Here is a 15,377-nt window from a genome sequence, read left to right on the forward strand (position 1 = left end):
TCTTTCTGCAGGAGTGGTGGGATTGGCTAATCTTTCTGCAGGAGTGGTGGGATTGGTTAATCTTTGTAAGAGTGGGTGGGATTGGTTAATCTTTCTGCAGGAGTGGTGGGATTGGTTAATCTTTCTGCAGGAGTGGTGGGATTGGTTAATCTTTGTAAGAGTGGGTGGGATTGGTTAATCTTTCTGCAGGAGTGGTGGGATTGGTTAATCTTTCTGCAGGAGTGGTGGGATTGGTTAATCTTTCTGCAGGAGTGGTGGGATTGGTTAATATTTCTGCAGGAGTGGTGGGATAGGTTAATCTTTGTAAGAGTGGGTGGGATTGGTTAATCTTTCTGCAGGAGTGGTGGGATTGGTTAATCTTTCTGCAGGAGTGGTGGGATTGGTTAATCTTTGTAAGGGTGGTGGGATTGGTTAATCTTTGTAAGAGTGGGTGGGATTGGTTAATCTTTCTGCAGGAGTGGTGGGATTGGTTAATCTTTCTGCAAGAGTGGTGGGATTGGTTAATCTTTCTGCAGGAGTGGTGGGATTGGTTAATCTTTCTGCAAGAGTGGTGGGATTGGTTAATCTTTGTAAGAGTGGGTGGGATTGGTTAATCTTTCTGCAGGAGTGATGGGATTGGTTAATCTTTCTGCAGGAGTGGTGGGATTGGTTAATCTTTCTGCAAGAGTGGTGGGATTGGTTAATCTTTCTGCAAGAGTGGTGGGATTGGTTAATCTTTCTGCTGGAGTGGGTGGGATTAGTCAAAACATTTCCGACATATACACTTGAGGTTTTTGGCCAATCATAACGCAATGGGTCAGCTGGCCAACCAGAGCACTCTGGGCTTTTCGGAAGGAGGGGCAATCACCACCTAACCTGCTTTGTCTAATATTGCCACAAAAATGCTGGTTGGCTCTTATCTGACCCGCAGCAAGAGCTTTTTGCTTACCAGCTCAGCCGATTGTTACACTCCTCACGTAGATATGAGCAGGGAGTTTTAATTTGCCAAACCGAACTTTTCCGGAATCAAAAAAAATAATTTATCGTAATTCGCCTGCATGACGGACTCGTCTTTGCCGTGACCTTCATTTCTGGTCGGACCGTGTGAGGAGCAGGGAGATAATGAGTGCTCGTGCCTGCGCCAGAGACTAAATGTCACCATCTAAGCAATGAGGACAGGGAGTAGCGAAGGCCTGTTGACATTTACTGCTAAGATAATTAGCTGCTAAGAGGCTAAGCCAGAGGCTACTCATTACGAGTGGGCCGGACGTTTCGATCGATCATTATGTTTATGAGCTCAGTATTGAAGCGATTATAATCAGCAGGAACAGCGAACTGACAGGTTGTGCAAATTTGAAAGGTCTTATGATCACTAAAGTTATGGTAAAGATGAGGCTTATTGTTCGGAACGTGGAACATAACGCTCGCTTCCATCAACTGAAGTGTTTAAACATCAATAATCGGCGAACTCCTTAAACTTCCACAGAACCGAACCAGACCTTTGACTATAGATCAGATGTCCTCTGCTTTCCAAGTTCAGTTACAATACTGAGAAATGCCTGTAACACCTGTAAAAATACCTGTAATTTAAATAGCTGTAATTAATTGCGACAATCTAGCAATGGCAGAAGATGCATCTGTAGTTTCTTTTATTTTGACAATAAATCTGCACTGATTTGGGTGAAAAAAGATCAAAAAGAGGCATTACTCTTTAACCTGATACAGAAGCTTGCTCCAGCTTTGGTTAGCTAATCCTGTGGCAACTTCAGCTAGCTAGAAACGACCTCCTGTCGTTAACTTTAGCTTGCTAATGAAGGTAGCATCGGGAGAGGTCATGGCTTGTGAAGCTGGAAGCTGCTAGCTTCAGAGGCAAGAACGCCTTAAAGACGAGAAATCCTCAAACTCTTATAGTATCGTGTATATTCTTGTGTCCTTTTTTTCGAGATCATTTTGAAACAACGTGATTCCCCAAATAAAAGTCTGTTAACGACACGCTTGTTATTGTGAAAGTTTTATTCAGTTCAACTCGGTCCATAACTAAAATTTAAAACCGAGACTTTTACGGAGGCGTTTCTGTTTGCAAGGCGGCCATTACACATGCAGTCACTTGCTCTTGCTCATCGAGGGACTACTTCACAGTCGAGCCGAACCTCATAGAGCTGGTTTTCCACGCATATGCGTAATTTACTCCATCGGAGAAGCAGGTGGCTCGGCATTAGTACTAGTACAAGCTAGGTGTATAAGCCAGCCACATAACCTGTCTGAAAACCTATTTGAAATTACTTCTAAGCCTGGTCGTTTTGGAGTTATTGAGGTTTTATGATAAAGGGTTGTGTTCACCAGAACTGTAAAAAAGTTTTTAAAAACATCACAGACCCCCTGGCTATGCTTCAGGAACTGATGGATTAGTCGTGAAGGCACTGGGCTACTGGTCACAAGTTCAAATCCCAGCACCACCAAGCTGCCACACTTGGTCCCTTGAGCAAGACGCTTCATATAGCCCCCAGTTATATCCGTTCTCGACTGTATATCGCTTTGCGTTAAAGTCATTTAAATCCTTCACCAGCCCCACTTTTAGAACCACCCATAATGCATTTTGATGGTTTCTGGGATGTAAGGAATAGTCCACTGTTTGGGACATTGAACAAAACTAGATCTTTGTAGTCTTGAAACCACCAAATGCGTAAACAGTGATGGCGGTAAACGCGGTACGACATTCATTCATACAACTGCCCTCAAAGAAAATGGCTTCCTCCTCCCACATGAGAGCTGGATCAGGAGTTGAACTGCAGAACTGCAGTGTGTATACCGTGGTCACGTCAACTGATCCGTTTGCACAGGAAGAACTTCAGTTATCCAGTAGTGGAATAGAGTGCAGATCACTTCAGTCTCATCTGAGAGGAAAAAGAGAGAGAGAGAGAGAGCGAGAGAGAAGTAAGTTTACTTCACTTACAAAATGGCGGAAACAAGTGATCTGGCTTCGATGTCTTTAGCTCTGCTACTTTCTGTTGTATGTTTAAAAATGAATAAATAATAAGTGTGTCATACAGTCTCAGAACCCACAAGAGCAAGTCGGATGCATATCTAGCAGCTATAAGCTTCCCTTACACCATTAACCAACATTAGAATCAAGTCTGGGATGCCAAAAAGCGTCTCGCCTTATCCGACGACATTTGGGTACACGGAACACTGTGTGAATTTTACTATTACTTCCAGCCATCAGTTGCACCTCAAATCCTCAGCACAGTTTAGATAAAGTATATCCAGCATTTATTGCACCATTCCACCAAACGTTGGCGTGTAAGGACCCTGAAATCTGCAGGAGTGATGGAGCGAGCACTTAACAGCTGCAGTCACTCTTGATTGGGCTTCCCTTAGAGGGCTGAAATCTAGCTCTGGGCACAGATGCTCTAGTCCATCGATTCTTACCGTGCTGAGAAGCATTAGTGAGCTGTAAAGAACATCTGAAGGACCAGAACTGCCGTGCAATCACTGCACAGAACAAGCAGGACATTAGCCGTAATAATAATAATAACGGCACATAACAGCGCTGGGATACTTTGTGCCTTTTAGGAAGTAATGGTAGACTTCTAACACTGATCAGAGATCATTATTCTGTATGAGATGACCTCCTTGGTTAATCTCACCTGTACTCCTCCTACTGTAATTCTATCCACTAGAGTACAGGTGAGATTAATGAGTCATCTCATACAGAATAAAGATCCCTGATTAGCGTTAAAGCTCCATCACGTCACCGCTTCTGTCCACGCGAGAGCCACTTTGCGTCCGCCAGCAGCAATTCGACGACGTCTATGGAAGTCATTCGTCTGCAACGAGAGCTAAGCGAGATACTGAAACCTTGAGTAAAGGCCAAATTTTCTTAATTGTGGAAAAATGGACGCGTTCTGTTGCACACTATGTTGTTTACGTGACTTTATGCCGCTTTTGCGGTGACGTTCGTTGGTAAACGAGACCTTTAAGCTGTACTCATGTTCCAACCCACATGAAAGGAAGAGGGCTTTGGCTGAACGTGCGCGGTGATGACGTCACGTGAAGCGTCTTGGCCCGAACGTGTGGAAAATCTGAGGTCATTTTGAAAGGTTGCAAGCGCCTCCGAATACCGCGGAGTTTTGCTCGATTTTGCGCTCGTTTCTACGATCGTGAAATCCTAGAGGGACCGATTCTGGGCGTGCACACCTCTGGATATTAGCTGCTCAAGGTTTTCGCCATCTCCCTCCAAGAATTCAGCGTCATAAATAAATAAATAAATAAATAAATAAATAAATGAATGAATGCACAGCCGATTATTCTGAACGGTCCTCTTTAATCATGGATGATGGACTGGCAAATGGCGCGGTGAGCGCTTCCTGACAGTGATGACATGATAATGTATGGGATAACGTGCCAAATGACACGTTCAATCGCGTGGAACGTGCGCCGATCTCCGGTCGCGCGATCTGCTTAATGTTCCGAGAGGTCACGCCTCGTACTCGGATCCTCCCTCACGAGGCGAATCCGGATCCTCCTTCGAACGCGACTTTAGAAGTGAATGCAATCTGATATTTATTAGAGAACGAGTACTTTCTTTCCATTTATAGATACATTTAACGTTGTGGAACAACATGGATAAAGTTTTTTTTTTTTTTTTTTTGTCGTAGATTATGTGCAGCGTCCCATTACTATAGAAACGACAGCGCATTAACATATAAACCCGTGATTTGCAGATGCACGGCTGTCAGAGCTGCTGTTAGGAAACTAAATCACCGCCTTCTGACCAATCAGAATCGAGAATTCAACAGCGCTGTGGTATAAACATAAAAAGCTACCTAGCTGGGTAATTTGCCGCGATCACTTTAGCGGATATCGTTACGCGTTACCTAAACGTATCGTAAAACGGAAGAACCTCTGGAGAACGTCGTAGGTGTACAGCTGGAGTCCGTCGCTTGCGTATACAACACATAGAACACTACAAATACAAATACATGTATGCAAATGCAAATACAACACTAGTGGTTTATGACATCATAGTTTGTTACTCTTGTATAGAGTGACTCGACATGATCGTAATATAAATGTTAATTATGTACCGGCTAATTTCATCTAACCGTAACCTCGCACATTTGCAGAAAAGGAAAGAAAATATTACTTAGCATCACTCATAATAAATGTTGCTTGGTTTATATTCTCCTCCCGTCCCAGCCTGTAGACGTTCTCTCCTCACTCACCTTCAGGCAGTGTTGTAGTGTGTGTGAACTCCTGCAGCACGGTGTGTAACTCCTCCACCTCCCTCCGACGCAGCAGCGCTCCGAGCCGACACAGCACGGACAGAACAGCAGGGGGCGACGTACCGTCGGACAGACGAGCCGAGAGCGACTCCGTCGCACTGAGAAAGACGGACGGGTCGCCTGTACTGCGGGAGCCTGGGTGAGGAGGGAGGAAGGAAGGAAGGAAAGAAAGGCGGCGAAACACAGTTAAACCCCAGTCTGACTTCATCTTCAAACCCATGTTCAGGTTCAGAATCTGACTCATTTGAAGCACAAGTACAGAGGCAAAGATCTACGGGTCTGAAAATTCAAAAAAAAAAAAAAAAAAAAAAAGCATCTACAAGTATTCAAGACTAAAGAGTAAATATTTTCAACGGATGAAAAGAACTGACGAGTCTGATCACTTGGATCGCTGGTTAGTTCACGTTTAGAATGAAGACTAAAGGCACGTTAGCAATGAAAGCAAAACGGACCTAGCTAGCTATTGTAAGTTCACTACTTAAATGGCAAAACTAGCTCATTTCTCTAACGAAATTTCCCACTTTATGTGTGGGAAATACTTTGGAGGAAAAAAAAAAAGAAGAAAGAAATATGTCATGGAATTTGAGGTTTTGTAACAAATACTTTGAAGATCAAAATTATGTTTAAAAAAAAAAAAAAAAAAAAAAAAGTGTATGTTTTTTTTCCCTCTCTCGGAAATTTACGATCTTCCAAAATAGTACTTAAGTACAGTAGCAAAGTACTCAAGTGTTTTCCACACCTAAAAAGAAAAAGAGAAAAATCTCTCTCTTCTCCTCCTGCGTCTTTTGTATTATTACGTTTACGGCATTTGGCCGACGCCCTTGTCCAGAGCGACTTACAGTCTCAATCAAAAGCACATCCTGGTGCTAGTTCACTCGGTCAGGGACTACGAGCACCATCCGGAACATTCCGTGAAAACCAGTCGTTTAGATCATCTGCATTAGTTAAAGGATATAAAAGCTTCGCTGCGAGAAATGAGCCGGAGGAAGATATAGCGCACGTTTATTGTTATTAATGTTATATATTATTACGTATGTACTGTATATAGGCACAGAAGTGAGTGAAAATAATTTCCCTTTCTGTATTTCAGACTTTACCCTGATTGTTCATTTTATGCTTCCAGCTGGCTGGGCGCTTTACCTTTTATGGAGTTTTGTGGGCGTCGCGACATGCAAATGAGCCGTGTTGGGAACACGCTTTGCATATTTTTTTTTTTTTTCACCAAATATATTTCCAATGAGGTTATTGACGTGAAATTTTCACCAGACATCGGTATTATATACTCCTTCCAGCAGGACAACGATCCAAAGCGTACAGCAAAGGAAACTCGATTGGTTTCAAAGAAAAAAAAAAAAAAAATCAAGGTGTTAGAACGGCCGAGTCGATCACCTGACTCGAATCTGACCGAACAAGATTTAAAGACGATGTGTTTAGAAGAACGGTCCGAAATCACACCTGAATACTGCGGAACGTTAATTTCTTCATACAGGAAGCGTCTTGTGGCTGTCGTTACAAACAAAGGCTTCTCCACTAAGTATTAAATACATTTCACTTAGCGTGTTCAGTACTTTTTTCCCGTGTCATTCCTCTTTACTTTATTTATGCACTTTAATGTTGTGAATTCTTTATATTTGCGGATTTCTTGCGTTAATACTGATGTCTGGTGGAAATTTCATGTGAACAGCCTCATTGGAAATATATTTACTGAAAAAAAAAAAAAACACTGACGCGTCCAATACGCATTTCCCCCGCTGTACTCTTCTGTAAGTCCGGCGGAAAATCTTAGCTTGGTTTGGCTTACGTAAGCATTGAAACGCAACTTTACTCAAATAAAATAAACGAATAAATCACATCTATAAAAAAGTTTCTTCCTCGTATCATCCTAGGGAGTTTCTCATCGCTTCTTTTGCCCATTGTCAGCTTTGCTCCAACATAATTTTATATTCCTTTACACTCGTTATTATAAACTTACGATCGGACAGGTAGAGATCTCGTGTAGAATGAAGGAAGTCCAGAACCTCTTCCACCTTCTTATGTCCATCCTCTTCCTCTTCTTTTCCCTCACTTTCTTTGTAAGTGAACTCGACGGCCGTGGACCGGGGCACGAGGCCAAGTGCGAGCAGCTTCTCCTTGTGCCTCTTCTTCTTCATCTTCCTCCTCTTGTTTTTGCTGAGGCACTCCGAGCCCTCGGCGTTCCCTTTACTTCTCTCCTCAGCGTCTTCGGCTTTGTCGTCGTCAGCGGCGGCGCTAGGCGTATTCCCTTCGGAGACTGTAGCTGCCTTTCTCTTCCTCCTTCGCTTCCTCTTAATGCTCGCACGGCCGTCGTCTTCATCGGCATCGCGGTCTTCCGATCCTGAAAGATCGGCTGGACGAAGCACGGGCGTGTCAGTCGTGTACAAATAAACCCCTTTCCCTGAAAAATGTCCCTCAGGTTCACGTTAAGGTGACGGTAGGGACAAGGTCTCAGCCCACAGGATACTATATCATCGAATCCTACTCAACAACCGTCTAGAATAGCACATAAAGTACGTGATTTGAGACACGGAAGCCTGGCGTTGATTTCTGAGCATGATGTGCAAGCGATGCTCCAAATGACCGCGGGATAAGCACGGCGGCCATCTTGCGCACGTGATAAAAGCAAGTATAATTACGGCTTTACTCTAGTCAGCAAGCTTATTTGCATATTTAAAAAAAAAAAGTGATTGCAATTAGGGTCTGACTGGCACGGTGCTCGATCGAGTGTGCAGGATTTTAAGATGATTTGCAATTAATAATCAGGCCACAGGGAGGAAGGATTCGGGAACATTTTTAAAATTTTTTTCTCCCCTGTGTACGGATCCACATTTGACATTCTTTGATGCACGTCTTTATAAACGAGGCCCTGGGGGTACACGAGAGGACAGGACTGGGTTATTTGTCATGGTGATATTGATATCCTCATACAGACCACGTGTTAACGGAGGTGTAAACAGGACTGTGCTTTCAAACACTCCTGATGGGAAAGTTGTTAAAATAGCAAGCTATTAATGCGCTGTGCTTAGCTGCCACTAAATGGACCGTCCCCCCCCCTTTTCCCGATAAAACCCTGAAAGCTGTTAGCGGAAACACGACACAGTCTAGCTTTGTTTAACGTTTGTTCCATTAAAGTAGCAGTTTGGTGAAAAATCATCATTTCATCTCCAGCAAAAATGCAAACCGACTCCCGACATCTCGGCTTATGTATCAAATACACCTGGATTAAAACAGGGACTGTATACAGCACAGTTCGTTCTCGGGTATTAGCAAGTTTTGTGCTCTCATATATATTTACCAGTAAGTAATCAATCACCTTGGAGACAACTGGGTAACAGTTACTGTTATTTTCCTAAAACGGCAGTGCGGCGTTTTTCCTCCTCTGATACGACAGAAATTTGATTGCAGTATTTATTTATTACTCAAAGAATGACACAACATACAATGTTTTTTTTAAAAAATCCCTTTATAGTTAGATTTAATGTTCTGGAACTGTATCAAAGTGGAATGGAGCGATATTACCTCTTTCACATACCTCGTCTGAATATATCGCTTCGTTTCCGATCATGTCTGATGTTCTTCATTCCTGTACTGTGCTGTAGTTGGCTGCTAGACCAATAGAAATCTCCCTTTTTGAATCAATAAAGTAAGATATAGGTATTTATCCATCACACACACACACACACACACACACGCGCTTTACCTACACGTCAGAGTGCTTTCCTCTTTGGTCCGTGTCTGAGGATGATGTATGGATAAAACACTCCCTGTAGTCTGCGTGATTGAAGTGCCCTTCAAGTCGAGCTCTGAGCTACTGATCACACAGCCTTTCACCATAAACCTCATTGTAATGAGCGGGAGGGCTCGGACACGGCAGATGAGAGAGGGGTACTTAATGATACGGATAATGAAGGTGCTTGTGTGTGATGGTATTGTTCTATCCAAGTTCAGCAGAATCTATTCTAGTGATATGAGTGACCGGCATTTCGTTCCTTATTCTGTGGTGCAAAGGGATTCAGGAACGTCACATTAAAGCTGCTGTAAGCAATTTTTTTTTTTTTTTTTTTTTTAAGAGAACACTTTGGCTAAACAGCCTTTACATCCTGATAACCGTCAGTGAAATCGCTCCTCTGAGAAAGGAAAATGTCTCGGTGACCTTTCTGGGTTCTGTAATCAGCAACTAAACATTTTTAACACGCTCGGCCGGTATTAACCAATCGTGAAACTTGATCCCTGCTTGGGAGTTATTTGCCATGTGGTTATTATGAAATGTGGCTAAAAACTGGTGTTTCTCCCCAACGACTGTATTTAATCCAGGCGTGTTTGCGAGCTGTATAAATAAAACTAGACATGGGAGTAGACTAGGCCTGGGGTGCAGTCGGCGTTCCGGTTCATCCCAAAGGTGTTCAGTGGGGTTATGGTCAGGGCCATCTGTGCAGGATACTCGAGTTCTTCCTTTGTAACTTTCCAACTGTCCAACTTTGTGGCAACAGTTTGGGGAAGAACCACATATGGGTGTGACGGTCAGGTGTCCACATACTTTTGGCCGTTCAGTATATCCAGTTGTGGAAATCAGCCTGAGCTGGATCAGTGAGCAATATTTTCTGTCCCAGCCGAAGAGCTTTGCAAACTGATGGTGCAAATTCACAGGTTCATCTTGATAAAGTTGAAGGCGAGAAGGAAAAAAAAAATAACACCCAGCAGACGCAAACGTGTGTCTTTCCCGCCCCACGTCCTTTCCCCTTCAGTGAACCGTCATGGAATTTGCCTGCTTTTGCTGAAACCAGGAGAACATTCTCTGGTGTCTCCCGTCTCTGGTACTGTATGTGTTTTGGTTTTTAAAGAAGGTTGGAATGGAGGACTAGAGATTAAATAGAGGGTGTGGACTCAATGGCACTTTGATGGTTAAGTCTTTTTTTCCCTCCCCCCCCCAAACATTCTCCCTAATTTGGTCTTGGCCAGTTCCCACCCACCAGCCATCTCTCCCCTATTCTACGACAGCTACAACTGGGGAGGGTGAAGGATAACACATGCTTCCTCTGATACACATGCAGCCAGCCAACCACAGCTTATCTACCTGCCCTAATACATTCGGAGTTCAGCGCTATCTACCCTCTTCTGCATACTTGAGCTCACAGGTGCTCACAACTGGCTGGTCTCATTGTGATCGACACGGAAGCTCAGAGAGCATGGCCAAATTCGCTCTCTTTTACTCCCAGCCTTGGGATTTTCTGTTGATCCACTAAGGAGTCCTATTGATACATAAAATAACCCCCTGCCCCCCAGTGGTGGGGTTATTGGGACTGAAAGCAGTGGGGGGAGGGAAGAGGGGGATCAAATAACTTGTGTTTTTTGCACGCAAGGATTTGAACGATGCTTTCTGACTTTTTCAAATATATATATATATTTGAAAAAGACACCAGTTAATGTTAAAGTTAAAGTTATAGAGTAAAACCTCGCGTGGTCAATTTATCTATTAATGCATAAATCGGTTCTTCTAACACTATTAATCTCCTACTCTCTGTTCCGTCATGTTCGATGTCCCGCTCAGTCACCTTCACTTCTGTGATGTCTGCATTAACATAGATCTATTTCAGGTTGCCGCAGCTGACGAAATCCCTAATAACGGCCAGAAGGTTTCTGTACCACAGGAACGCGATAGAGACATTTCATAAATGGATGGCGGGACGATCAGTGTTTCTCAGTCACTGGCTTTGGCCAGTATTTTAATTATAAGGTCGTCTGATGAATTATGTCGAATATGAATATGAATTAGGAGATTGATTCCCGGGAAAAGTGGGCCATCCTGCTGAGAACAGCCAAAGAAGACTTCCTCCCCATCTCAGGGACGGATTAAAAGGGAAAAGAGATGCAGCTGCCGCAGTAACAGGAGCACGAATATCAGGTTTAAACGTATTAAACCATTTGCTGGATCTGAATCGGAGAAACTGTTACAGTTTGCTTTTGGGTTTGGTTGATTTCATAGCACACGTAACTCTATAGGCTGTTGCCTAAAATCTAATCAAGTAACACTAGGAAAAACTTTTACAGTACATCTTTACAGACTTTCAAGCCTCCTTCTTTGGAGAAATTATAGCAGCTGAGCCCAGCTTTATCTCAAAAGTAGTGTAGGCGTAATCCTAACCTTGGGGTTTATTTTCAATATTTAAATGTTATGATTTTGCGATATTTTTTCAGTATTAAAGCGGAGACTTTTATAAATCGTATTGTGACCCCCAATAGAAAATTGATAGACATGTGGTACGCTGACATCGGTGTTCACATTAACACCATTAACGTGTGTGATGCTCATCATGTGAAGTGTTTGTCTGCTGGCGTGCTGCCCAATCACCTGCTCCAATGAACAAGAATATTTGCTCATTTGCTGCCATGAAACGCGCAAGATGGAATCAGACTGCACGTCTCGGTTAATTATTCTGATCATCATTCAGGGGTGATGATCAAAGATTAATCCATTTTATCCATCACATTCGTCGAGGGAGTAAATATTTACTGATTCGTGGCCATTGTGTCTGCAAGTTTTAATGAAGGAGGCGTGGCCTCTGTTCCTGTCAGTCTGAGTGAAGTAGGCATGACCTCTATTTCTGTCAGTCTTAATGAAGGAGGTGTGGCCTCAGTGTCCTTCAGTTTTCATGAAGGAGACATGGCCTTTGGCTCAATCAGTCTTAATGGGGGAGGCGTGGCCTCTGTTCCTGTCAGTCTTAATGAAGGAGGTGTGGCCTCAGTGTCCTTCAGTTTTCATGAAGGAGACATGGCCTTTGGCTCAATCAGTCTTAATGGGGGAGGTGTGGCCTCTGTTCCTGTCAGTCTTAATGAAGGAGGCATGGCCTCTGTTCCTGCCAGTATTACTAAAGGAGGAGTGGCCTCGGTTCCCGTCAGTCTTAATGAAGGAGGCGTGGCCTCTGTTCCTGCCAGTCTTACTGAAGGAGGCATGGCCTCTGTTCCTCTCAGTCTTAATGAAGGAGGCATGGCCTTTGTGTCAATCAGTCTTAATGGGGGAGGTGTGGCCTCTGTTCCTGTCAGTCTTAATGAAGGAGGCATGGCCTCTGTTCCTGCCAGTCTTACTAAAGGAGGCGTGGCCTCGGTTCCCGTCAGTCTTAATGAAGGAGGCGTGGCCTCTGTTCCTCTCAGTCTTAATGAAGGAGGCATGGCCTTTGTGTCAATCAGTCTTAATGAGGGAGGTGTGGCCTTTGTTCCTGTCAGTCTTAATGAACGAGGTGTGGCCTCTGTTCCTCTCAGTCTTAATGAAGGAGGCATGGCCTTTGTGTAAATCAGTCTTAACAAAGGAGGAGTGGCCTCTGTGTCTGCCAGTCTTATTGAATGAGGCATGGCCTCTATTTCTATTTCTGTCCCAAAGAAGAATCATCTCAGTGTGTAATGTTTTTTTTTTAGTAAAGAGTGTAATCTGGGAGATGGCTCCTCTGCTACACTGCCTGTGGGATTGATGGAGTGCAGGTTCAGATGTGTGCATGTGGAATGGTCTCTTACCAGGCATCTCATCTGCATTATTGACAAGCTGTGCATCTGTAGGCGACCACAATCCATCTCCACTGGCAGGAACGTAGTCTTTAGGAGGAGGGAGGACTGTGTACACCTTCCTGCCTGATACAGCAGGTACTCCTACATGACCTGTGAGAGAAAGAGGGATAGAGAGAGCAAACATCCACAAAGTATGCATACTCTGCTTTCAGGAACGGTACACGCAGTCTCATACGCACTATGGAATTATTGTGCTGACTCCATTAACTATTTTATATATCTATTTATTTGAAAGATAAGAGTATAATTTGTAGTCTTACCAGTCACTTTGCTTGGTTTCAGTTGAACACCTTGGGGATGATGGACAGGCATCTCGAGCACTTTTTCTACCTCTCGGGCAGCGGGGTAGAGTCTCTGCAGGACTTTTGCCTGAAATACTGACAGAGAAGAGATGCTGAACATGCAGGAAAATTTGCAGTGTGTCTGCAGAGAGACGTCGTGTGGGAGTTTACGCCGCATTTTGCGATAGGACACATACACACACAACCGTTTGACGGCACACAGGAGAGCACGGCTGCGTCCGGATGCGCGGCTTCAAGCGGTCGTCTATTAGCACTTACAGCATGACAAATAATCAACCGCACTTGAAGCGTTCGTAAAACCAAAAATGAAACACCCAAAACTGTATACGGTACCATAACGAAGACCAACTGTACGTCGATACGTGAAATTCTGGAGGGAACGTCGGACGGCGTGGCGTGGGGACGTAATGACGTGTGACGTTAATCCATCTATGTTCTATAACACGTAAAACAGGAACATGAAAGGAATATTCTAAAAGCCACTCATGTAAACACCTTAATCAGATTATTGTCTTATTCAGAATAAGGAAAATAATTAGATTACTGCTGTCTGTGTAAACGTAGTCATTAACGCACGTCGATAATGCGACTAAAACAGGAATACTCCACACGTCTTAATTCGATTTGCGTTTACTTCGAGTATGACTTTAGTCAGATTAAGGTCCTCAATAATCTCTGTTTACATGCTAGTTTCTTAATCAGAGTATCGTCTTAATCTGGTTAATATCAGATTATTGTTGTCCATGTAAACTTCAGCTAGCTATTAGCTTTATCCAGGGTAAAAAATAAATAAATAAAAGTCAGACACTAATTGATGTGAAATAGAAATGTACACAGTTTACATTTCTAATGAGTGAAGAGTTTGCTGTAATTGATTTACTCTCCACTTCGGATTAAAAAGAAATTAAAATCGTATTAATATCAGAGTGAGAATGTGTGTGCTAATGCTAACGGAACATCACACAGTGATGGCACGCGCACATACAGAAGCTATGCCTGGGCACGAGCTGGCACTGCGCGCGCTACACTTGCACCAACCGTCAAATTTCACCCCAAAGACAAACGAATTAGCTTGTGCTAGCTCTTCTTACCTTCTTTTCTAAGCGACATGTCGGTTTGTCCTCCTTCTTTTGTTTAAACAGGTTCGACACTTCAGCTGACATTTAATTTCGCTGACTAAAACTGCATAACTCGCAAACAAACACTGCTGCTAGCCGAGTTACCTAGCTAACCTTATCGAGTTAGGCAGAATTATCAAGCCGGCGGTTAAAATAAATAAAATAAAACCAGTCATGGGTTGCATTTTGATATAACTTAAAATGCATACAATTCTGTTTCAAAAAAGTCGACACATCATTTTGTTCGTAATGAAGGAATCTAGCTCATATCGTTCTTCGACACGCAGCACTAAGTATCGGCGACCTTACCAAGATGGCCCCGCTTTGTGTCAAACGTGGTCGCGTCACTACCATGCGTGCGCAGCCTCCATGTTTGTTCCGCCCTTACTAGTGGGAAAAATCCCGCCTCCTGAAATGTGATTGGGTAATATTCTTGTCCAAAAAGTGCTGATTGGACGGTTGAGAATCCGTCAGTTTTAGTACAAACAGAAACACTTACGGAGTAAATATAAACGATTTGGTTTATATTCATTCATATTTATAGATTTATAATTATTAATATTCTTAATTGTACGTAAGGCGCATAGGCGTGTGTGTGTGTGTGTGTGTGTGTGTGTGTGTGTGTGTGTGTGTGTTTGGGGCGGGGAAGGGGTGTAGTCTTGACAGCAGAGGTTGCTCAGCATCAGGACCAGTGCGCGCGTACTTCGGGATCAACCGAGCACGCGCACGGGGACGGGCGCGCGCGTGCACGCACACTGTGCAAACTTCCCCACGTCTTCAGCATGTGAAAAAAAAAAGCCGCGGGGACATATACTGGATCACCTATAATGTCAGCGTTGAAAAAGGTTGGTGGGCAGCTTGCATTTAACACACACACACACACGCACACGCGAGCGCGCTGCAGCAGTTTATGCATGTGCACATGCAGTTTGGATGCACGAGGATTAAATTTAGGGGTAAAACAAAATCAGCTGCTTTTTAAAAAAAAATGTGCATAAAAAGCACACCCAGGGACAGGATTATAATGCTAGGATAGATTAGATTATTGTAGATATGTGATATAAATAACACTTTTTGGATAATAATAATAATAATTAATAATAATAATAATGGATATTGTA

General features: G+C 43.3%; 1 protein-coding gene across 1 annotated transcript; it reads right to left on the minus strand.

The window, feature by feature from the left end:
• Window positions 1-1,976: 1,976 nt before the first annotated feature.
• LOC128612661 (glutamate-rich protein 1) lies at window positions 1,977-14,595 on the minus strand. The gene is made up of 6 exons (XM_053632993.1): window positions 14,230-14,595; window positions 13,097-13,213; window positions 12,786-12,926; window positions 7,237-7,629; window positions 5,205-5,399; window positions 1,977-2,873 (listed from the first exon to the last, which is right to left on the minus strand). The coding sequence occupies exons 1-6, from the start codon at window positions 14,246-14,248 to the stop codon at window positions 2,794-2,796; spliced, it is 945 nt and encodes a 314-aa protein (XP_053488968.1). The 5' UTR covers window positions 14,249-14,595; the 3' UTR covers window positions 1,977-2,793.
• Window positions 14,596-15,377: the final 782 nt, after the last annotated feature.

Source organism: Ictalurus furcatus, chromosome 9 (assembly GCF_023375685.1).
Source record: "Ictalurus furcatus strain D&B chromosome 9, Billie_1.0, whole genome shotgun sequence".
NCBI classification, from domain to species: domain Eukaryota; kingdom Metazoa; phylum Chordata; class Actinopteri; order Siluriformes; family Ictaluridae; genus Ictalurus; species Ictalurus furcatus.

What these genes read in the sequence shown, in the direction of transcription:
- LOC128612661 (XM_053632993.1), bottom strand. An exon ending in GAAACCAAGCAAAGTGACTG is followed by an intron (nt 12,927 to 13,096) that starts GTAAGACTACAA and finishes TTTCTCTCACAG; the next exon opens with GTCATGTAGGAGTACCTGCT. An exon ending in AGATCTCTACCTGTCCGATC is followed by an intron (nt 5,400 to 7,236) that starts GTAAGTTTATAA and finishes CTCCTCACCCAG; the next exon opens with GCTCCCGCAGTACAGGCGAC.